This window comes from Canis lupus, chromosome 9, assembly GCF_003254725.2.
Source record: "Canis lupus dingo isolate Sandy chromosome 9, ASM325472v2, whole genome shotgun sequence".
In the NCBI taxonomy this organism is placed as follows: Eukaryota; Metazoa; Chordata; class Mammalia; order Carnivora; family Canidae; genus Canis; species Canis lupus.
In genome coordinates, this window is record NC_064251.1 from 50,271,240 (window position 1) to 50,293,548 (window position 22,309).

Sequence of the window (22,309 nt, forward strand, 5' to 3'; positions counted from 1 at the left end):
GGCGGGACGAAGGGATGAACGCCGAGAGATTGGCCGCAAGCGGGGGGCCGGGTCAACGGGGCGGACGAATGGATGGTCGGCGGGGGAGGGGGCGGAGCTAGCGTGCCGGGCGTAGCGTCACGGGGCAGCTGCGATGGGCGGGGCCGATGGGCGTGGTGGGCGGGCGTGGCGCGCGCTGACGTCGTGGTCGGACACGTCGGCGGCGCGGCGGCCGGAGCCGGATGTGCCAAGATGGCTGCTGCGGCTGCCGGGTCTATGCTCGTCGCCACAGCCGGGCCGGCTTCCACCCGCGGCTCCTGAGGGGTTGGCCCAGGGGTCGCGGAGGGGCCAGGAGGGAGCCTCGGGCGCCCTGTGGCGCGCCGGTGAGGGTTAGGGCCGGGCGGGCGGGGAGCGGCCGGGCCGGGCCCAGCCCCGGGTGGACGGCGCGTCTCCGGGGGCCGCCAGGGGTCGGCCCGGGGGCCGGTGGGGACCTGCGGGTGGGGACCAGACTGACTGACGTGGACCCCGCAGGCATGGCCGACTATGTGGCAGGTGCCCGTCGGGCTCAGCCCCGGCGGCCTGGTTGGAGGGTTGTGTTGGAAGGGGTGGAGGATAGACCAGATCTGCAACTTTTCAGAGAGCACAAACGTGTACGAAATTTGCCTCACAGTTGTGCGTGTCCTTTGCTCGGAAGCTTCGGAAGTAGTTTAGTCCCCGTTGGTTGGGAGATTTGTTCTGAGCCGAGCTGCTGAGAGAGTCGCATTGTTGTTGCCTGTTGGTAATTTCGTGGCGGAGTGACCGAGATGCTGCAGCGGAGGTCGGAGGTCGGCCACTTGCTTTACATATTAAGGGCTAGAGCGAGAGTAATGAACTCAGTAGGTTTCTCGTGGCAGAAGTATCACAGTCCAGCGTCAGGGCACACCACAGCTATTTAAAATCGGTTTTTGCTGCTTCACCTGTAAACACTTTTACATGGCTTAGGGATTGGGCATGATCTGCTTAAGATTCTGTGTTAGATACATGTGTGCAGGTGTTCTTCGCCAGAGCCACTATTCCCACTCCAGGTAGGGCAAGGAGCAAACCAGGTTACAGACAGTTGCTCCTCCAGAGATACTTTTGCAAGTTTCAGCACAGCCAGGCTCCCTGCAGTTTTGTGTTTGTTTTCTTCCATGCCTCTTCTTAGGGTTCTGGGTGGTGTCATCTTGCAAAGATAAGGCAAGAGGCACAATAGTGCGGCTTTCTTGTTCCTGTGATTCCTTCACCCTAAATAGCAGTAAGTCCCAAAATCCTATGCAGAACTTTCTTAAGGGTAGAGTGTCGATTTTAATGAAGCCTTGCTTCTGTAAAGCTCTTCCCTGAATGTCAGTGCATCCCTTAGGATCTTTTGTCACTTTTAGCAGTGTTTAGACTCCCCTTTCTTGTTGTTTAACATGTAAATGTGTTTGATTGTGTATTTAGAAAAGCTGGAGTTTATGGTGTCTTTGGGTGAAGTGTCCCATAGTCTGACAGGGATGTCACACTCACGGTCACTGTGAGGGAGATTGTAGGCAAAGGGTAGATAGACTCTTGGGTGCTTTCTGGTGCTCCTGTTGGTTTTATACGCTCATAGCTCGAATGTTTCAGTTCTACAGTCAGGACTGTGTATTGGAAATAGGTTGTGCTTAAGTATTTCACGGAGATACAAGGCAGTCTACTTGAAGGGCTACGTTTATGAGTAATGCATCTTTAAGAAACACAACTGGTTTCTCTAAGATAATGCTTTTGTTTGCTTTTGTTTTTTGTTAAATGACTTGGGGATACAGGATGACTTCCGGGCTGGAATTAAGCTCCTAGGGTCAGGAGAGAAATATTAGGCAGTTTTTCTGTTTATGAATTGAGGAAAGGAACAAAAGAATAATGTTCCTGTTCAAGATTGTTCTGAATGAAATTGACATATTGCCAAAAAGCTCTCAATTATGGGAGAGGGAGAGAAGGGGATTTTACTTTATAGGGAAGTAATAGCATTTGCCTAAAAACTGGTTCTTAGTCTAGGAGTTGAGAAAATAGTTGTGTTTTGTTTTGTTTTGTTTAAAGGTTTTTCTTTCTTTTTTATTCATGAGACACAGGCAGAGACACAGGCAGAGGAAGAAGCAGGCTCCATGCAGGGAACCCGATGTGGGACTCGATCCTGGGACTCCAAGATCACGCCCTAGCTGAAGGCGGTGCTAAGCTGCCGAACCACCCAGGGATCCCTGAGAAAATAGTTTTTAAAGAAAGTTTCTTCAAGGAAAACATTTAAGTATAAACCTGTGAAATTTACTCTTTGATAACATTTCCCTGTTAAAAAGCAGCAGGCATTAAGGCATCCCAGAACCTACTGTGAATAGAATTTTGTAAGATGAAACCCAGAAGGAACCTTAGAAATGGTCATATTGCTTCTTTCACTTCACAGATGAAGAGGCTGGGTCCCAGAAAGACAAGTGGTGTTCCCTGGGGCCATTCAGCTGGACACCCAGCCCTGCTCTCCTGTCACACCTCTGCTCTGTCACACCCCCTGGACCTCTGCTATGTGGGGTTTTTCTTTTTTCAATGTGTTTAAGATGGTTGAGGGTCCTCTGCTGAAGCCTTACAGGAGGAAGTTGTGTCTTGGAGGGCGTCCTGGGTGCCTCAGTTTCACAGATAAGAGGAGGCTCTGCTTGTTCTACTGTCAGTCCAGCTGAGCTGTAAACATTCTTTGTTTTGAAATGGCAGTTTGTAACCTGGTGAGATATCCGATGCAATTCCTAATATGGTCCATTAAGTTTGAGTGAGTTTTGAAATGCTCATCCATCAGAAGGGGTTCCCTGTTGGCTTAGGACAGAGCATGTGTGGGCAGTAATGGTAGTGAATTAATAGATTCCAAGCACCTGAGTTTCCAGAGAGGCATAGAAGCTTTCTTTTGTAAGTAGCTTTACTTAAAAACACATTCATAAATGTGTTCTTGTATCTGATTATCAGATTTCCAAGAGCAAAAACATCGTACATCTGCAGAAATGTGTGGGTTAAACTCTGGAGTCCTTCTATGATTTCTCCCTCTGGTGTTTACTTTTCCCGGTGATTGGCTAGACTTAACCCTGGTTGTTTGTGAGGATGGTACTGGAGGAAGAAGTTCCACATAGAAAAGAACTTTGTAAAGAGACAGTACCTGGGTTCTTGTCTTAGAAGTACAGGTTAACTATTTAAAATTATACTTAATGTATCTTATTTAGATAAACCCACCCCTAGGACCAGCAACAAAAGACACTGTAAAGATGATTTTTGCCCCTTTGGTTGTCTCTAAAGTTTGTTGGCATTCTATTATTGAAAATCTTTGAATCAAGTCATTTGGTCAGGACTCTTTTTTTTTTTTTTAAGATTTTATTTATTCATGAGAAACACACAGAGAGAGGCAGAAACATAGGCAGAGGGAGAGGCAGGCTCCCTGTGGGGAGCCCGATGGGGGACTCAATCCCAGGACCCCGGGATCATGACCTGAGCCGAAGGCAGATGTTCAACCACTGAGCCACCCAGAGGTCCCCATTTGGTCAGCTTTAAAGTTGCTTTAAGTTTACTTGGGGTTTTCATTCCGAGTATAGTTGTAGCTCTAGCAGTCAGGGGCACCTGCTAGTGGCGTTCAACCAGTCACAGTGCAGAAAATAAGATCTTTTACAAGGGGTCATAAGAGGTATTTCTATGTATTTCCGATTTTGCAACTTCTTTACTCTGTACTTTATAATGCTATTTCGTTACACTGGAAACGGAAATTTTAAACTTTCGTTTTCATTTCAGGATTGAACATTAACTTGTATGAGAAGTATGATATGTAATCTTAAGCGAGGAGTTGGCTGTTTCTGGATCTGGTGATAATTAACAGGAGAGATCAGTGTAGCTGGTAGTAAATCAGACCAGCAGTTAGGTTGTGCTTCATCTGTGTCCATGTGGTGGGGGCATCACAGAGGCATCAGGCATTCCAGGTGGGTATTCAGCAGGGCTCTGAAACAACCCCAGAGAAGGTAGTGACTTGTGTGAAGTCTGAAGTTGGTCAGTGAGCTCCCACACAGTCTGTGATTGTGTCCTGGGCTGGTGTCCGTGTGCTTGCCTGTGCGCTCAGCAGCTCCTCCTCTGGGCACGAGGGGATGGGAGCAGCGGGCCTCAGGACTGGACACGCAAACTCTTAAGTTTCCAGGCTTTCTCTGTTTTTTTAGTTTCCCTAATTCTAGTTGGGAGTTCGAATATATGGATTTTATGCTGATTTCTTCTTTTTCTTTTTCAGTTCAAATTAAGGAAACCCTATATCCTGCTTCTTTCTGTAAGTGGATCTAATTGTGCAAAAGATCAATCATGCAGCCACCACCCCAGGCAGCCCCATCAGGCGTGATTGGGCCACCTCCAGCTGGGACTCCTCAGAGCATGTTCTGGTCCAACAGACCGTATAGGAGACAGGCAAATAATAACACACCCGTGACTCCAATAACTTGCCCACTGCAGCCGGTGACGGATCCATTTGCTTTTAGTAGACAGGCGCTACAAAGTACACCGTTGGGCAGTTCATCCAAAAGCAGCCTGCCCATTTTGCAAGGCCCAGCCCCAGCAGCGTTCCCTCAGCGCCCTGGTCTGCCTGTGCCTCACACAAATGCTGGGGATACCCCCCAAGGACCTGTGTCACAGCCCAGAGCAGATGGTGGTCTGTTTTCCAGTGTGTTGACCCCTTCAGCACCATTGGAGTCAGAGTTGAACCGGAGTGCCGACGGTGCTCCCAGCTCAGAACCCGAAGTTCAGACTCTGTCGTGTCCTCAGTACATTCCAGGAGTGGGTCCTGACGGTTCCCACGGGGGGCATCCACCCATAAACCTGCCTGGGCCTGATAGGCCCCTGAGTACGCAGAACCTGCACGATGGTGCTCCGGCATTAGCACCGCCCCCTTTCATCCCTCAGCCTCATCAGCCGACGCCAGGCCAGTGGGGGCCAGGGCAGAGCAGCCCACAACCCTCAGGTCAGCACTACTGGCCTCGCCCAGAAGGATCTGTTCAGAATGCGGTGCCCCATGCCTCCAGTGTTCCTCACTTCCCTGCTCCATCCAACCCGCACCATGGTCCTGGCCATGAGCAGCTCAACCCACTGATGCCTTTGCCAGGGCCCTTAGCCAGTGACGGAAGCACCGAGGCAGCCTACCTGCAAAGTGGAAACCACTCAACAAGTAACTTTGATCCTGAAAATGCATTCAGGCAAAATTCTCAAGCTGGGAATACTCGGGTGAGCCAGGAGCTCAGGCCAAGTCCAGGAGTGAATAAAGAGCAGTTGCCAGACCTTGCTCTCATTAATCCCCTCACTCAGGGAAATAGCCCAGAAAGCCATTTGCACTATCCCCTGGGGGCTGGGACCAGCCGGGCCCTGCCAGAAGTGGACTCGGGAGCTCTCTCTATGTTTTTCCAAGGTGGGGAGACAGAAAATGAGGAGAACCTCTCATCTGAAAAAACAGGCTCTGCTGGTCAGTGTGACTTCGATGGCTTCTCCCCCAGTCCTGCCCTCGGTCATGCTCCTGCCCATATGGGAGCAGGTAGCATTTACCAGGCCTTTCCCAAAGGTTCCAGCAGTGAGGCCACGCAGCCAGGAGGGCATCCACAACCTTATTTTTCTCAGTCTGCAGGTGCCCAGCCTGATAGACCCACCACAGCAAATGCTGCCATCACCCTGTGGGGCAGCACAGCCAATGCAGGTACGCACGCTGCCAGTAGCTCACAATCTGAGAACGTGGAAGACCTTGAATTCATTCAGAATCAGGAAGTCCTGCCAAGTGAGCCCCTGAGCTTGGACCCTTCCACCCCGAGTGATCAGGTCAGATATGGGCCCCTTCCCAGGCCAGCCATCCCCAGGCTCGGTGTTGTGGGCCTTGCTGGAGGCGGGGGCCCAAATCTCGAGGCACCGGATTCAGCACCGCACCCTGTACGATCTGATAGCGTGTCATCCAGTTACAGCAGCAAGAGCCACAGGAATCCTTCGAGTGCAGCCAGGCCCCAAGAATTGGTAGGTACTTTCATTCAGCAAGAAGTTGGAAAACCTGAAGATGAGTCTTCGGGAAGTTTTTTTAAGCAAATAGATTCTTCTCCTGTGGGAGGTGAGACAAACGGGACCACCATGAGCCAGAATCACCACAGCAGCCTGTCTCAGCCCTCAACCCCCAGCCCTCCGAAACCCACTGGGATATTTCAGACAAGTGCAAATAGTTCATTTGAACCAGTGAAATCCCACTTAGTTGGAGTAAAACCAAAACCAGTTGAGGCCGATCGGGCCAATGTGGTGGGTGAGGTGAGAGGAACCGCTGCCTACCAGAAGCAGCGCAGACCCACTGCTGCCCCACCTGACACCTCCCCCGGCAACCTGGAGCAGCCGCCAGACAACATAGAGACCCTGTTCACACTCCAGGCCTGTTCTCTGCCTTTTACTGTACCCGTGGAGGCCGGGCCTGGGCTCGTACACACCACTGGACCACCCTTGGAAACTGTGCTTCTGGCAGCTGAGAAAAGGCCTTTGGCCAGAGCCCAGGGAGCTGTGAAGTGTGAGAGCCCAGTGACGACGTTGTGGGCGCAGAACGAGCTGCCAGATTTTGGAGGCAACGTCCTTCTAGCCCCAGCTGCTCCTGCGTTGCATGTGCCTGTGAAACCACAGCCATCTGAAGTGATTCAGCCTCCAGATGAGGGCGTGTCTGCTCCACAGGCCCGGCAGCCAGGCTCTGGCCTCCCTCTGCAGAGTGGGGACAGCATCGGTGCTTCTGAGAACCTCGAGAATCCTCCCAAGATGGGAGAAGAGGAGGCCCTCCCATCACAGGCAAGTTCTGGCTATGCCAGTCTGTTATCCTCACCACCCACTGAATCTTTGCAGAATCAACCAGTCTTGATCGCCCAGCCTGATCAAAGCTATAATTTGGCTCAGCCCATTAACTTTTCTGTGTCCTTATCAAGTCCTAATGAGAAGAATCAGCCCTGGAGAGATGCTTTGATTGGGGATAAACCCTCCACAAGCAGCCGGGCTGTGGGGGGTGACTCTGGAGACAGCGCTCCTGTGTCTGGGATCGTGGCTGGCTCTCTCACCCGCTCGCCTCTGCCCAGCAGTCTCATGCAAAGTAGTTTTCCACAAGTTCCTGGCACTTTGGAAATAGTTTCTAATCAACCTGCTAATTTGCTGGTTCAGCCACCACCTCATCCAGTTCCAAAGAACTTGCTTCCAGAAAACCAAAAGATTCATAATGTGGAGAACGTTCTTCCCGAGTTGGTCAGTAGCCCTGCTGGAAGCATAGGCATGATGTTAGTGCCACCTGCAAATGCTACCTCAGTACCTGCTGGTAATAAGGCAGATCACTCCAGTAATCGGGAAGAAACTGCCGGAGCCCTAGACTTTGCGCCTAATAGGACTTTGGAAAATCCTCTAAGAATGTATAGCCCGTCCCATTCTGACAGCTCCGCTTGTCCACACACTGTCAGCAGTCATCCTAGACAACCGGGGCCTGGGCCACATAACCCAGACTATTTCTACCAACAGGTGACAAAAGATGCTCAGGACCAGTGTGGCCTAGAGAGAGCCCAGCAGGAGCCCGCACCACCTCCCCCACAAGGGCCCAAAGCAGCATGTTCAGAACCTTCAAACCCAGGAAGTCCACCCATACAGGGTCAGCCCCAAAACTCGGTCCCACCACCTGCAAGTCCAGCTCCGGCTGACACGGGTCAGCAGTTGCCGCCGCCGCGGCCACCTCGGTCCTCCAGCGCATCTGTTGTGTCCACCAGCTCGAGCCAGGCAGCTGTGCGGTCGGACCAGCACTGGCTGCAGCCGCCGCCTCCAGACTTGGCATCTTATTATTATTACAGAGCCCTGTACGATGGCTACCAGTCCCATTACCCATCACCCTACCCGCCGGATCCTGGCACGGTCTCCCTCTATTATCAGGTACGGTCAAGCTCTCAGACTTGAATCCTGTGACCAGCGGTTTCTTTCTCTCAAGTTGTGCTCCATGGCAGGCTTTTGTTGCTCAATTCAGAAGTAATCTCTAGTGCCACCACTGTGCAGAGTGCCAGTTCCACATGCTACTGCATGAGGAAAGTGGCCCTGGTCACAGAGCTTGCTCTGCCAAGTGCAGCCCATCTCTTGGAATTGACTCTGCACGCTTGTGTATTGAATCTCATAGAATACTCGATTAATTTTTTAACACAGCATGCCCCAGCTTCTCTGACTGAGAAGCCCTGTTTCCTGTCCCACCAGGGGCTTCTCTGCAGAACTAGAGCTGTGGGTTGTACACTTCGGGAAGGTGGGATAGCCCCTTGAAGCTTCAGTGTGGTTTTGATGTGAAAAGTCTACCTGACCAGTAACAGGAAACTATAGTCTTTGAAGTTCTTCCTTGAGAATAAAAACATTTAGAGAAAAAAACTTAGGTTTGGAGTGTAATCCTAGCGCAACAGCCAAGGGGGATGAAATTCCATAAACTCCGCCAGAGCAGTCCCAACAGGGCGTGTCTGGGGGCACCAGACACCAGCCTTGGGGCTGCAGAAGCTTTGCCCTTCAGGGCACAAGTGCACGAATGTTGAAATCCAGTTCTGTTCAGTCCCCTAGTTTGAAACCGTGTGGTTCAAGTATACACATTGGATCACTATTTGCTTCTTATCAGCTCTAGTCCCTGCCCAGCATCACCCAGGGTTAGCTGAGTTCAAAGGAGTGTGGACCAGAAGTTTGAAAAGCACTGTCCTACAAGGGGGCGCAGGCAGGAGCCATGGTCATTCTGGAGGCCTCGAGGTTAGAGGTGACTGGGTGTGCAGGGTTGCTGGGGCCCAGGCTGGGTGGCAGCCCCCAGCGATAGGAGGCTTGGGTCTCCTTCATAGGCTTTGAGCATCTTTGGGAATGTACAAATAGTGTACAACTGATCACTGAGACTTGTGAATTCTAGATCCTGGAAGGGGCCCCAAGGACTCCTATTTCCATACATGGAAATTGATTTCTGATCTGCCCAGAGTCCAGGAAGGGCCAATAGAGCATGAAGGGAGCAGTGTACCTGCTTTCGATCCTTCATGCAGCAACTACTTGCGCATCCTGGGAACTCCAGCCAGAGCCTAGCACACTTCTGTGGAAGCCCGTTTCCTTCTGCCTTTTGGCCTTGTCGCCATGGTCTCCAGGAGGGGTCAAGAATAAGTCCGTTTTACGTGATTTCTCCTCTTTTGCCAGGTGATGGCAGAGAGTCAGGCTCAGACCAAAGGACTGATTCTGTCTCCTGCCTAGACCACCTCATCTCTGCTTTGGTTCTTCACATGGCCAGTTTTTAGAGACAGAGCTGTAGTCATTCATGGGTCCATAACAGGGCCAAAAGCCTTGTGAGGATAAAATACAGTCCTCTCTATGAGGCTACCTGTAGCTCCAGGACCCATTGAGAAGAAACCCTGGTTATTTTGCTTATGTGAAATGGTGTCCGAAACAACACAAGCTTGTGGAGTCCTAGCATCTCCACATTCGAGACATGAGGGAATAAAAGCTTGGCAGAGCCCTGTAGAGTCTCCACGGCTCCATAGGGGCCACCTGCTGACATATTGGCCATCTTCTGAGCAGCAGGGCAGTCCCTTTGAGAAAGATCCTGCTGCCTGCCTACGGCTGTGGATTTCAAATTGTAGGTTTCCTGTTTTGCCTGAAGGAAGCCCCACATCCTGTGCTCCTCCTAGAAGGCCATCGGTGCCATGCAGAGCTAGCACCAGCTGCTGGATGAGTTGTGTCTGTTGGTTTCTAATGTTGCACACACCCTTCTTCCAGCAGGACATCTACGGCCTGTATGAGCCCAGGTACAGGTCCTACGATAGCGCGGCGCCTGCTTATGCTGACAGCTACCGCTACCCCGAGCCTGAGCGACCCAGCTCCCGAGCAAGTCACTGCTCAGACCGGCCATCTGCCAGGTGATTGGTGTTTGCGTTGCTGGCTGTGGTAGTAACTTCCTGATCTGGAAAAGATGATATTTTGTATTGTAAAGAATTACACCAACCTATCTCTTCCGTGTTTATGTTTGATCAGCGCGGGCAGAGCACAGGAGCACTTTGAAATTGGTCAGAGCCTTCCCCTACAGCCATGCTGCGTTATCAGCCCGCACTGCGTCAGCCTAGACCCTTGGTGGGGTCTTCTCTGGGCCAACTGGCCATCCAGTGCTGAGGCCCACACACAACTCTGGCATTTTGCTGACTGGGTGTTTAGGGCCCTTAGACCGTGGTGGTTTTGCCCTTACACAGACTCTTCCTTACTGCTAATCACAGAGATGCCTGATTCTTAGGCCAGGCAGTCATGGGCCAGGACACCTGCCCACATCCCTTTCCTAGCATGGCCTCCTGTGCCAGAAGGCCCCTGCACACTTCTGAGCTACTGCTCTCTTTTGCTGACCAAGCTTGTCCTGGTTTTGTGATTATAGAGGAGGGAGGTTTTTTTATTTTTCACTTTTATTTTTATTTTTTAAAGATTTTCTTTATTGAGGGGCACCTGGGTGGCTCAGTCGGTTTAGTGTCTGCCTTTGGCTCAGGTCATGATCCCGGGGTTCTGAGATCTGGCCTTATGGACGGGGGTGGTCTGTGCTTAGCGGGGAGTCTGCTGCTTTCTCTCCCTCTGCCCTTACCTGGGCTCGTGCTCCTCTCTTTCGTTCATACTCTATCAATAAATGAAATCTTTTAAAATTTATTTACTTGGGGGAGAGAGTGCGCACCCTCACACACGAGTGTGAGGAAGGGCAAAGGGAGAGGAGCAAGCAGACTCTCCACTGAACAGAGGGAGCCCAACACGGGGCTGATCCCAGGACCCTGAGATCATGACCTGAGCCAAAACCAAGAGTCAGATGCAACTGACTGCCACCCAGGTGGCCCTGGATGGGGGATTTTGAAAGAGCCCTGGCATGGTACCTTCAGTCAAGTAGGAAATGAAGCAGGTCACGGTCCTCCCACTCAGAGACGTAGGTGGTCCTCCAGCGGAACAGCAGGGTGTGCAACCTGTTCCCATGTGCATCGTTGCCTGCCTTCCAGGGCCTTCACCTGTACTTGCTCATCAGGTTGGAAGAATGACAAGTCAGAGGTGTAGTTGTTGTTATAAGAGTATGTGGTTTCTCAGATTCATAACAGAGAAAGTTTGATCATCAATGAAGACTTTGTATGTGAATTGCCTTTCAGAATTGTGGGGTCGTACTGCTGGTCCTCGAGTCTCTGATAGCTTTGCTGGAGACAAGGCACTTTCTCTGTGAGCCTTTGCCTGCCTGGTCAGCTGGCCTCTCTGTGTATCGCTGATCTACATGTGGCCCAATTTTCTAAGACCTTTGTGTAAGAAAGTTCCTGAGGGTTTAGTCCCTGTGTACCACCTAGAACGTGAGGTTTGAAGTTAAAATAAGTATTCTGATTCAGGGAAAACAACGGGCAGGTGTTTTCTGGAACTTAGAAGGGACAAGGTGGGGGAGGGGCAAAGCTGGGGTGCATCTTGCTGTTCCAGTTTTCTTTCTGCTTGCCCACCTGCAAATTAATGTAGCAGTCAATTCCAAGAGGCCAAAGGTGGCCCCATGCTGTTGAAAAGTCACTCAACAAGAAGCTAGGCTGGGGTATATGGAGGTAGTTCTGTCCCTGGGCTTACAGTGTTTCTATCCTCCTGCTGTCTTCACTGCTCATTTGCAACAGCTCTGGAGAGCAGCCTGTCCTTCTTCCTGCCCTGCTTTGGTTGGGGGATGTGTGCTCTTATATGCACATGTGTGCATGCTTGTGTGTGTACTCACGTCTGGTGCGATCACGTCCCTGCAGGAACTGCTGAGGTAGGAACATGTATTTTGTTTTTGTGACTGTGTCTTTGCTGATGGATGAATGGGCTTAGTTGGTGAGGGCAGCAAGGAGGTGGCATGCTCTTGGTTGTGCACTGTGTCACATCATTGTTCTGAGCCCACCACTGGTGTGTTCAGGGGCCCCAACTCTGCAGATGGGCGGGGTCTCAGGGTTCTCTTCCAAAACACTTGGAAGATGCCTTGTTCCTATAGCTGAGCCCAGGGCAGTGGGTGCTGCTCACAGGCCATCTCCTCACAAGCCCTTTCAAAGGGCTCTGCTTTCAACTGAGCCCCCAAGCTTAGCTGAGTGAGACATTTCTGAAAGGGCATGAGAAAAGTCATATTTTAAAAAATCAAATATTGTATAAAACTTGTTATTAAGAAACAAAGATGCAAAAAAAAAAAAAAAAAAAGAAAAAAAAGAAACAAAAATGCTAGCTAAGCTCTTCTAAAAACCTTACTGCCCCAGAGGCGCCTTAGTTAGTTAAGCATTCAACACTTGATTTCAACTCAGGTCTTGATCTCAGGGTTGTGAGATTGAGCCCCCCATGCTGGGTGTGGATTCTGCTTGACATTTTCTCTCTCCCTCTCTCCCCCTACCCCCCACTGTTGGAGAAAAAAAGTTTTATTACCTTAGAAGGTCTGACACTTAACCTTCCTAAGTTCTCCTTTCTCTGTGCTGAGGGTCCGCCTTGTAGCTTGGTCTGTGAGGCTGGCCTCCATGAGTTGTGGTTCAGGTCTCACACCAGTCACGTTTAAGAGGCCAACGCCAAGGGCTGAGCCAGCTGCTGCCCTATTCCAGCGCGCCCACCCTTATGCATCCAGAGGACACACCATGTGGTCTATGTAGAGGGTATCGAAGTTGGCATTAGGATGAGTTTGACAGCTCAATGCGTTTTGCTCCTGTTAAGCATGGTATCAGAAAGTTGAGAACCTGTTTGAGCCTGGCCATGCAGGACACGGCGCTGAGCACGCAGAGGGCGGCCCGCTCTTTCACACTGCACGGCACTTAAATAGGTACTTCTGAGATGAGGTTTTTTTTGAGCTCTGTGGGAGAAGGTCCCATCATATCCTTGTTACTGTTTCCAATCTTCTTTTGAGTTTTTTCACAATCAGAGTGTTTTGCTGAGTGCCTGATGCTCTGGCAGTCCATTATACTGACTAATGTCCCATCCTAATCTAAGAAGTGAGGAGCTGAGTTGTTTTTAACAGTGTTGTGTCTGCTTTCAGGCAGGGGTACCCCGAAGGTTACTACAGTTCCAAAAGTGGATGGAGCAGTCAAAGTGACCGCTATGCAGATTGTTACTCCGGCCAGTATGATTATGGAGGTATGTTCAGGGCTTTATTATTTTTTTACTTATTTATTTTTTTATTTATTCACGGGAGACACAGAGAATAGCAGAGACACAGGCAGAGGGAGAAGCAGGCAGAGGGAGAAGCAGGCTCCATGCAGGGAGCCCGACATGGGACTCGATCCCGGGTCTCCAGGATCACACCCTGGGCTGAAGGTGGCGCCAAACTGCTGAGCCACCCGGGCTGCCCTATTATTACTATTTTTAAAGATTTTATTTATTCATGAGGGAGACAGAGAGAGATGCAGAGACATAGGCAGAGGGAGAAGCAGGCTCCCTGGAGGGATCCCGGACCCAGGATCACACCCTAAGACAAAGGCAGATGCTCAACCATGAGCCACCCAGGCGTCCCGTCGTTCAGGGCTTTAGATGGCCAACCACTGGCACAGCCAGGTGCTCAGCTGCACTCTGTGGTGGTTTCTCAGGAGGCCTTACTGTTTTTTAGTCTCTATGTTTTTCACCTGAGAGCCAAAGTAGTTGAAAATGAGCTGTGCCTGGAAATAATTGTATTGCTATTTTTCATTAGGAAAGTATGTTTTAATTCTAATGTTAATGTCTCTTTATCACGTTAGTAGTTTCTTTTGATTTTCTAGAACAGTGTAATTGTGAGTAGTCCCAGAGCGGCCTTGTCCCTATGTGACTACTAAAGTTGATTAAAATAAGTATAATGGGAAACCAGCTTCTAGATCACGCTGGCCACATCAGGTGTTCCAGTGGCCTCCTATGGCTTCCTGTGGTCGGGAGCCCCCAAGTTGTGTGGTGCAGACATCAGATGGCCTCACTGCACCTGTTGCAGCCTGTTGGTCTTGACGCTGTCCTATTGGGCAGCATGTACATGTCAGCACATCCCCTGAGTGGCCCTGCTGGTCCCTGCCACCTAATGCAGGGGCGGGTCCTGGGCCCACAGCCTCTGGTTGTCTCAGCACAGCCACCCCATCTGCCACTTCCCTCAGGCCTCTCCCTTATACATTTGTATCACTTTAGGTATAAATTCTGCTCATACTTGCCAAAAGTGGTGCATCTGATTTATGATGTTAATGTCTTTTTTCTTAATTGTTTAGTTTTGGAGTATTTCTTATAACTCTCTGGGCTGAGAGGAGACCTACAGGGAAAATTTGTAGTCATGGGATTAAGTGTTAAAAGGTAGTGACTACGAACAAAATTAAACAAAGATGTCTTCTAGCAGGTTTTTTTTATTTTTAATTGAGTGTCGAGAGAACAGCCAATGGCTATTAGGTGTTACACGTACAGGCAGGACACTTCCTGGGGTCCTCTGTCTCACAGTTAATACTTTCCAAGGTTATGCTGATTTTTGGGAGGAAAATTTGGTTCCTCTAAGAGCCTGGAGACAGACATTCCTCAGTCCTGGGGTGGTGTGGTTTCTCTAGCGAAGGCCAGAGGAGTGTCTCCCTTTGCCTGTTGTAATAAACCATAAACCCCCTGCTTACAGACCCAGGTCGCTGGGAGCGGTACCACTATGGTTCCAGATTCCGGGATCCCCGCACCTGTGACCAGAGGTATTGGTATGATGCTGCTGAATACGATCTGTACAGGAAAGAAAGTTATGCTTATGGCGACAGGTTGGTACAGCACACTTCGATACGGAGGGTTGCTCCTGCGTCTCTGCCCTCGTGTCTGTCGTTCACCTGAGGGCTACAGTTGTGTTTGGGATCCTGGTGAGCAACTGACGCTGGGGTCACTGTCTGAGAGAGAAGGGTGAGCCAGGCCCTCCTGGCAGTTCCCGAGTGGGCTGTTGGACAGGCCCTGGGAGTCAGCTCCTCCTCTTCTTGGGCCTGGGAGAGGCATGGCCGCACGCAGCGTGCCTGTGAAGGGTGTTTCTCTAAATCTGAAGGCAGAGATCTGAACTTGGGCTTGGGATGTGGCCACTCTCCTGAGGGTGGGCTCTAACTGGGCTTCTAAGGTCATGAGGCTGGTGAGGGGGTGACGACATGGTGGGCCTTACTGTTGTGCAGCAAAGGGCTGTTGTCCTGGAGTCACCGACCCAGCCTTCCCTTTCCTCACCTCTGTCGCTGCCTCCTCCAGGACCGAGAGGTATGATGACCCCTGGAGATATGACCCTCGCTTCACTGGCAGTTTTGACGATGACCCTGAGCCCCACAGGGACCCTTATGGGGAAGACGTGGACAGGCGCAGCGTGCACAGCGAGCGCTCGGCCCAGAGCCTGCGCAGCAGCTTCAGCTCCCACTCCCGTCAGGTGGGGGCCCTCTCGCCCTCCCCTGTCGTGACAGCACTCCTGAGTGCCCTGCACTCCCAGGAGTTGATTTTTCTGGTTTGTTGCATGTTTTCTCAGAGTCAGGTTTACAGAAATCATGGTGTGACTGCTGCTTCCTACGAGGCCCCGCCTCCCCCCGGCTCCTTGCCTGGCGATTATGCCTACGGCGCCTATGGCAGCAATTTTGGCAGTGCCCAGGGCTTCCCAGAGTACGGCTACCCTGCTGAAGGTGGCTGGCCTGCCACGGAGCAAGGTATATGTGTGGTGGGGACCCTGTGCTCCTATAGGTACACGGGGATGTTGGGTCACTGCTGAGGCAGCCTCATAAGCTTGGGGTGTTGATGTGGATTTCAGCTTGGGTGGGAATCGGCGCCAGCCTGGTCTTCTGTGCACAGTCAGGACTGCTGGGGGTCCCAGAGCTTGTCACAGGGGCTGTCCACCTCCCTCAGGCTCAAGACCCAAGCACTGCTTGGCCTGTCCATGGTGCCCACGTTAGCGTGGCTCTGATGACAAGGTTACCTGCCGAGTTCTCGGGTGCCACTTGGGTCAGCAGTTGGTGAGAAACTCCTGTGTGTGGACTTGTCTCTTGTGCCACATTTTCAGCTTATCTCTAAGATGTTCTATCAAATGCTTTTCCTTGGGGAAGTGCAGAAGCATATGTCAGTTCCTGCAGGGCAGTGTTCTAGGGAAGATCTCCTTTGACTTCAGGCATCCTGCCATCATCATCGTTCTCAGTGCCCCGTGCTACTAACTGCCAGGAGCCGGCCTGTGAAGGAGAGCTGGGGTGTGGAGGTTCCGGCCAGGTGGCCAGACGCTGCTTCTGAGGAGCACATGCTTGGTGCACAGGGCTGTATTAAAGTATTATTTTTTAGGAGAGAACGGTTCTCGTTTTTTACAACTGAAACATTCTTCTGACACATGCCTAAGTTCTCCTTTTTAATGGGATATTTAAGTTTGCAGTTGAAATCTAGATTGTCATGAATGGTCCAACCTATGATTCCAGCTGTGTCCACACCTGGAGAATCTGTACCATTGATCCAGTTCAGAAGCATTAAAAAGTGACAAACTGACGGTTTCTTTCTCACTTTGTTTAAATGTAGCTCCATCAAGACCAACTTCCCCGGAGAAGTTCTCCGTGCCTCATGTCTGTGCCAGGTTCGGTCCTGGGGGCCAGCTCATTAAAGTGATCCCAAATCTGCCTTCCGAAGGACAGCCTGCGCTGGTTGAGATTCACAGCATGGAGGTAATTGCACAAGTAGAGATTCTGCATCGCAGGACTGCCCCTGAAGTGGTGACCTTGGGAAATGTTTTTTCCCGTGAATCTTGGGTTTATGGGTTTTGTTGTGCTGGGTCATCTCCCTCTCCTCTCAGCATTGGGTACCTGCGTCCGGTGTCACGTTTGACTTCATTTTATTGTATCTTTATTGTGTCTTTATTTGCATTTCTGGTTGAGTGGGGAGGACCCTGCTCGTGTCCATCTTGGTGGTGGCTCTTGGTCACAGCTAGAAGAGCTTCATGATCTGGTGGCAAGTGGGGTGGCTGTCTGCTGCTGGGGCGCTGGAGGCTGGTGTGGGGCACCCTGTCCTGCGGCCCTGGCAGCCCTCTTCTGCGCATGTATTAGGGCCCTGCCTCAGAGTTGGAGAGGAGAGATGGTTCTTATTGCTGAGTTTGAAAATGACAGTTGTAAAGCAGTTGTGCCTGCACCCAGTGAGGGAGGTGTAGCCGGCAGACACGGGCTGGTGTTGAGACGCACCTGACCTCCGTGAGCTGCTCTCTCTCTCTCTGCCCCCACCCGTTCCACCTCAGACCTTGCTGCAGCACACGCCGGAGCAGGAGGAGCTGCGCTCGTTCCCAGGACCACTTGGCAAGTATGTTCCCCGTTGAAGCATCCCACGACGTCGGTGCGGGGGTGGCTGCTGTGCTTGGCCTCACAGATGCAGTCGTTGCTGTTCATTGAGTGTCTGTTCTTTTTTCAGAGATGATACCCATAAAGTGGATGTTATTAATTTTGCACAGAATAAAGCTACAAAATGTTTGCAGAATGAAAATTTAATTGACAAGGAGTCTGCAAGTCTTCTTTGGAATTTTATCGTTCTCTTGTGCAGACAGAATGGGGTAAGTTTCTTGTTGGCCTGTCTTAGGCAGTTTCTGCGGCAGACTGTGCGGCAAGGAGGGTCACTGTCCAGGGGCTTACTCAGGAAGAGTATCCCACCTGTGATTGGGGGGAAGTGGAATTTGAGAGCATGTGGTTTGGGGTGAAGGGAGGTTTGGGTCCACTTTGTCAGCCTCTCAGGTCGTCTGATCTGTCCATCCTGCTCCTGGCCACATCACAAGTGGTGGCTTGTGTCCGTGGCAGTTTAACATGCTCATCAGAGGAGTCCCGTTGGGGGCCTCACCTGACCTGAATTCTGTGTGTAGTGAAGCACTTTTGTTTGCGGCCCCTACAGACTGTGGTGGGAACAGACCTTGCGGAGCTTTTGTTACAAGACCACAAAACCGTGTGGCTTCCTGGGAAGTCACCCAACGAGGCCAACCTGATTGATTTTACTAACGAGGCTGTGGAGCAAGTGGAGGAGGAGGAGTCCGGGGAGGCCCAGCTCTCGTTTCTCACTGACAGCCAGGCAGCCAGCAGCAGTGCTCTTGAGAAGGAGACCGAGAGGTTCCGGGAGCTGCTGCTATATGGCCGCAAGAAGGTGAGCAGGCCTCAAACCCGCAGGGTCCATGGGCGGGCCCTGGTGTGCACGGTCCTGTTCTCGGGAGCATCAGCACCTTGACTGCGACCCGGCGCTGGTGGGCTCATTCTATGAAGCGTGTCTGGGTCCAAGGTGTCCACCCTTGACCGCAGAGGCTGTCTTTCCAGGGGCGCCAGGGTCAGAGACTTGCAGGTGCAGTGTTCAGGGACTTGAGCCGCACCCCTGCTGTGTGTGTGTCTCAGGGACAGACCTGGGCTCGGGACAGGAGTCAGACTGTTCTCACACAGTTAGGCGTGTGCTCACCATCTCTCAGCAAGGCAGGGGTCGGGTGGGAGCCGCTCAAGGGCCCAGTGGGAAGGGCCCCCTCCCTCCCCCCTGCCCCGCTCTGGCGGCTAGAGTTCTTGGTACTTGGATGTCATGATAAACTCCAAAAGCTCGTATCTGATAAATAATCTTCACGACGTTTTACGACGGATCGAAATCGGAGAATCTGCCAGGTTTGCTTAACATTTTCCTCTACTGCAACACATCCCTGTCCTTGAAGAAGCAGTCCTCGCAGGGCTACCCCAGAGGATTCTGGGTGTAGGGAAGCCACGTTAGTAAAAGCTGTCTGTGTGAGATGTGGTTTGTGGAGGCCTCGTGTGTCCTGGAACGGGGGATGCATGCCTGTGGCATCTGTCACAACAGAAAGGACAGTTGGGAGGCGGCAGTACTGCTGCTCCGTCGTCCTTGTTTCTTGTTAGTGTGAATGTTCCGTCTGCTGGCTGCTAACAGATCACAAACTAGTGTGTGCATGCACAGACCAGACCTATTGCAGAGACTTCACAATGAGGGCAGGTTGTGAGAGGCGGATGTCTTTGTGTTTTGTTGGTGGGCCTTTGACTCACGCGTTCTTCATGGGCCCCGTGGCCCCTCTCCCCCGCCTTCCCGACAGCACGTAACAGCATGTGCTGTTGTTTCTGCTCGTTTATGTCCCAGAAATTGTTCTGATAACTCAGGTAACCACTAAAATATTTTGCAGGATGCTTTAGAGTCTGCAATGAAGAATGCCTTATGGGGTCATGCTCTGTTACTTGCAAGTAAGATGGATAGCCGGACACACGCCCGCGTCATGACCAGGTAGAGGACATTAAGGTATAGGTTGTTTCTGGACACATCAGGCTGGTCCAGTGGCGCTGCCTGGTCAGCTCTTGGAAGCACAGTAATCTGCAGCCCTTGTCACAATCTGGGGAGTGTCCTCTGTACTGTGCTGCTGTTTCACTAGTGCAGGCCTGCTGGGCCCTCTTCCCTCCGGCTGTACGGAGAAGGGTGGTTTAAAAAATTTTATTAGGGCAGCCTAAGTGGCTCAGTGGTTTAGCACTGCCTTTAGCCCAGAGTGTGATCCTGGAGATACGGGATCAAGTCCCACATCAGGCTCCCTGCAGGGAGCCTGCTTCTCCCTCTGCCTGGGTCTCTGCCTCTCTCACTCTCTTTCTGTCTCTGATGAATGAATGAATAAATAAATAATCTTTAAAAAAATAATCTTTAAAAAAATAATAAATAAAAATAAAAAATTTTGTTAACTGCAGTTTTCTGTATTTTTCAGTCTTTTTAAATTATTTTTTAAAGATTTTATTTATTTATTCACGAGAGACAGAGAGAGAGGCAGAGACACAGGCAGAGGTAGAAGCAGGCTCCATGCAGGGAGCCCGATGTGGGACTTGATCCCGGGACCCCAGGATCACGCCCTGGGTGTGAAGGCAGGCTCTACACCACTGAGCCACCCAGGGATCCCCTCTTTAGTCTTTCTTAGTTCTTTTGTTGAAATACTGGGATTTGTGTGCTTTGCTTGGGTGAGGCACAAGATGGTTCCCAGAGGGCCAGGATGAAGCCAGACTGGTTTTTCTTGGTATTTTAAACAGGGCTGACTTAGCTCTCTCTCTGTATCCACCTAGGTTTGCCAACAGTCTTCCCATCAACGACCCTCTGCAGACAGTGTACCAGCTGATGTCAGGGCGGATGCCTGCCGCATCCACGGTCAGTGTGCAGGGCTCCCTGTGAAGTGCGCTCCTATGAGAGGCACTTTGTAGGCTGCAAACCCAGTGCTTTCTCCTGTTAGGCTCCTCAAGTTCCCCCATTACAAGAGGATAGTGACACGCTCTTCCAAGGATAAGGGTTGACTTTGTTATGCTTTTTTCTGACCTCAGTGTTGCGGAGATGAGAAGTGGGGAGATTGGAGGCCACATCTTGCTATGGTTTTGTCCAACCTGAGCAGCAATGTGGATGTGGAGTCCAGGGCGATGGCCACCATGGGTGACACTCTGGGTAGGTTGAGTGTGCATGTAGGCACAGAGGTGGGGGTGCACACCCCAGCTGCTGGCGGGGTGTGCAGGGCCACACGTGGCTTTCCCATTCGGCTAGCTCCTCTGGTGTTCCTGTCCACGTGTGGAGATTTCTGGGAGAACTCACAGCCACTGAGTCTTGGCCTGCTTTATGTCTCCTCAGCTTCAAAAGGTCTCTTAGATGCTGCACACTTTTGCTACCTCATGGCCCAGGTCGGATTGGGAGTTTATACAAAGAAAACCACAAAACTCGTCTTAATTGGATCGAACCACAGGTGAGGAACGTCCTAGTATCTGTTTTCCTTTAGAAAGGAAGCATTCCTCCATCAGCTAACCCAGAAACGGCTCTCGCAGACCCGGCAGCCATGGTTTCCCATCTTGATCACACCGTGTCAATCACGTGGCAGGATGTGCTTCTGGGTAACTGGCTCATAGATTAAAATTATTTATTTGCTTAACAGTTTGCCGTTTTCAAAGTTTGCAACCAATGAAGCTATTCAGAGGACAGAAGCCTATGAATATGCCCAGTCTCTTGGGGCACAGACCTGCTCCTTCCCCAATTTCCAGGTAAGCTGGAGCTACTCTGGTTTTAACGAGGGGGTGGTCAGTGCTAACAAGTCTTTGGTCGTTGAGGGCTTTTGAGCTCTTACACAGAAGGTGATAAAGTGTATTTGGAAATGTCGAGACATTTGATCTGTAATGCTTGAGAAGCAAACCCTGTGGAATTGAGGATTTTTCTTTGCATTTAAAAAGTTCCTAGAGTATTTGGTTTTCGGTACTTTCCTGTCTGCCGTTTTTACTGTCACAAGGAGAGTATTTTTGACCTGGGGTCGTGTGGGTGTAGATGCTGTGTAGTGGGGTGTCATTGGGGACAGCCATCCTGCCACTCTGGCTGGCCTGGGTGCGCAGGGTGAGGAATCCTGTGTGACTAGCCTGGTAAGTGTGCTGAAGAAAAGAAGTGAGTTTCTAAGAAGTTTAGTTGTTGACTTACATCTAAAATCCTTCCAGGACTGGGGTTCAGTGCTGTTGGGCAGCCGTGGGGAGCACAGGGGGCACGAGGCATTGGAGTAGCTCCAGCTTAGGGGGCTGGGGAGGCGCAGTGGGATGACTGTACTGCACTCCCTGATCCCAGGTGTTCAAGTTCATCTACTCGTGCCGCCTGGCTGAGATGGGGCTGGCCACACAGGCCTTCCATTACTGCGAGGTGATTGCCAAGAGCATCCTGCTGCAGCCCCACAAGTACTCGCCCGTGCTCATCAGCCAGCTGGCTCAGGTAACGTCTTCTCCAGCATCCTTCCAGTGGCATCTTCCCACGTGCACGTCAGGAGGACTGGTGTTGGGGACTGAACTGTGACCATGCAGATGCTCAGGACTTCTTTCTCGAGCAGCTTGAGAGGTTCAGGTGTTCTTGGGCAGGTATGGGGTGTTCTGTGTGTTCCTGTAGGAAGTCTTCAGAGGCCTCACCTGGTATAGACGCTGGGCTGTAAGCTTCGAAGGAAGAAGGACCCCGTCTCTGGGAAGCTCGCCATGGGGCAGTTTTTTGTTTTTTAAAGATTTTTATCTATTTATTCATGGGGGGGTGGCAGAGACACAGGCAGAGGGAGAAGCAGGCTCCATGCAGGGAACCCGACACGAGACTCGATCCCGGGACTCCAGGATCACGCCCTGGGCTGAAGGCAGGCACTAAACCGCTGAGCCACCCAGGGATCCCTTCCGTGGGGCAGTTTAATCTAACAGTTAAGAGTGTGAGCTTCTAGAGTCCAGCAGCCTGGGTTGGGGTCCTGGCTGCTCCAGGGCCAGCCTCAGTTTCTTGCTCTATAAAATGGACACTGTGCAAGGTGTGGGTGAAGTGCAAACAGGATGGGGTGGGTGGTGCCCCGTGTGCATGGGGACACCTATGTTTCCCTCCCTCCAGGAGCTTCATCCTGGGAGAT

The 22,309-nt window shown here is 51.3% G+C and overlaps 1 protein-coding gene across 11 annotated transcripts in view; it reads left to right on the forward strand.

Moving 5' to 3' along the window:
- SEC16A (SEC16 homolog A, endoplasmic reticulum export factor) overlaps window positions 1-22,309 on the forward strand; it is a 33,601-nt gene that overhangs the window by 192 nt on the left and 11,100 nt on the right. For 3 of the 11 annotated variants that reach the window (XM_025475819.3, XM_025475826.3, XM_035720440.2), the window contains exons 1-17: window positions 179-362; window positions 4,250-7,914; window positions 9,757-9,896; window positions 13,007-13,104; window positions 14,579-14,708; window positions 15,172-15,343; window positions 15,440-15,614; window positions 16,462-16,604; window positions 17,168-17,229; window positions 17,338-17,476; window positions 17,809-18,054; window positions 19,076-19,173; window positions 19,989-20,070; window positions 20,241-20,358; window positions 20,539-20,650; window positions 20,837-20,942; window positions 21,508-21,648. In XM_025475819.3, coding sequence (XP_025331604.3) covers window positions 4,318-7,914; window positions 9,757-9,896; window positions 13,007-13,104; window positions 14,579-14,708; window positions 15,172-15,343; window positions 15,440-15,614; window positions 16,462-16,604; window positions 17,168-17,229; window positions 17,338-17,476; window positions 17,809-18,054; window positions 19,076-19,173; window positions 19,989-20,070; window positions 20,241-20,358; window positions 20,539-20,650; window positions 20,837-20,942; window positions 21,508-21,648 — 5,559 coding nt within the window. In that variant the 5' untranslated portion in view covers window positions 179-362; window positions 4,250-4,317. Of the gene's footprint in view, window positions 1-177; window positions 363-3,765; window positions 3,951-4,249; window positions 7,915-9,756; window positions 9,897-13,006; window positions 13,105-14,578; window positions 14,709-15,171; window positions 15,344-15,439; window positions 15,615-16,461; window positions 16,605-17,167; window positions 17,230-17,337; window positions 17,477-17,808; window positions 18,055-19,075; window positions 19,174-19,988; window positions 20,071-20,240; window positions 20,359-20,538; window positions 20,651-20,836; window positions 20,943-21,507; window positions 21,649-22,309 lie in introns of those variants that run through there. The other 8 variants (XM_025475824.3, XM_025475827.3, XM_049114325.1 and 5 more) reach the window with 7 other exon arrangements.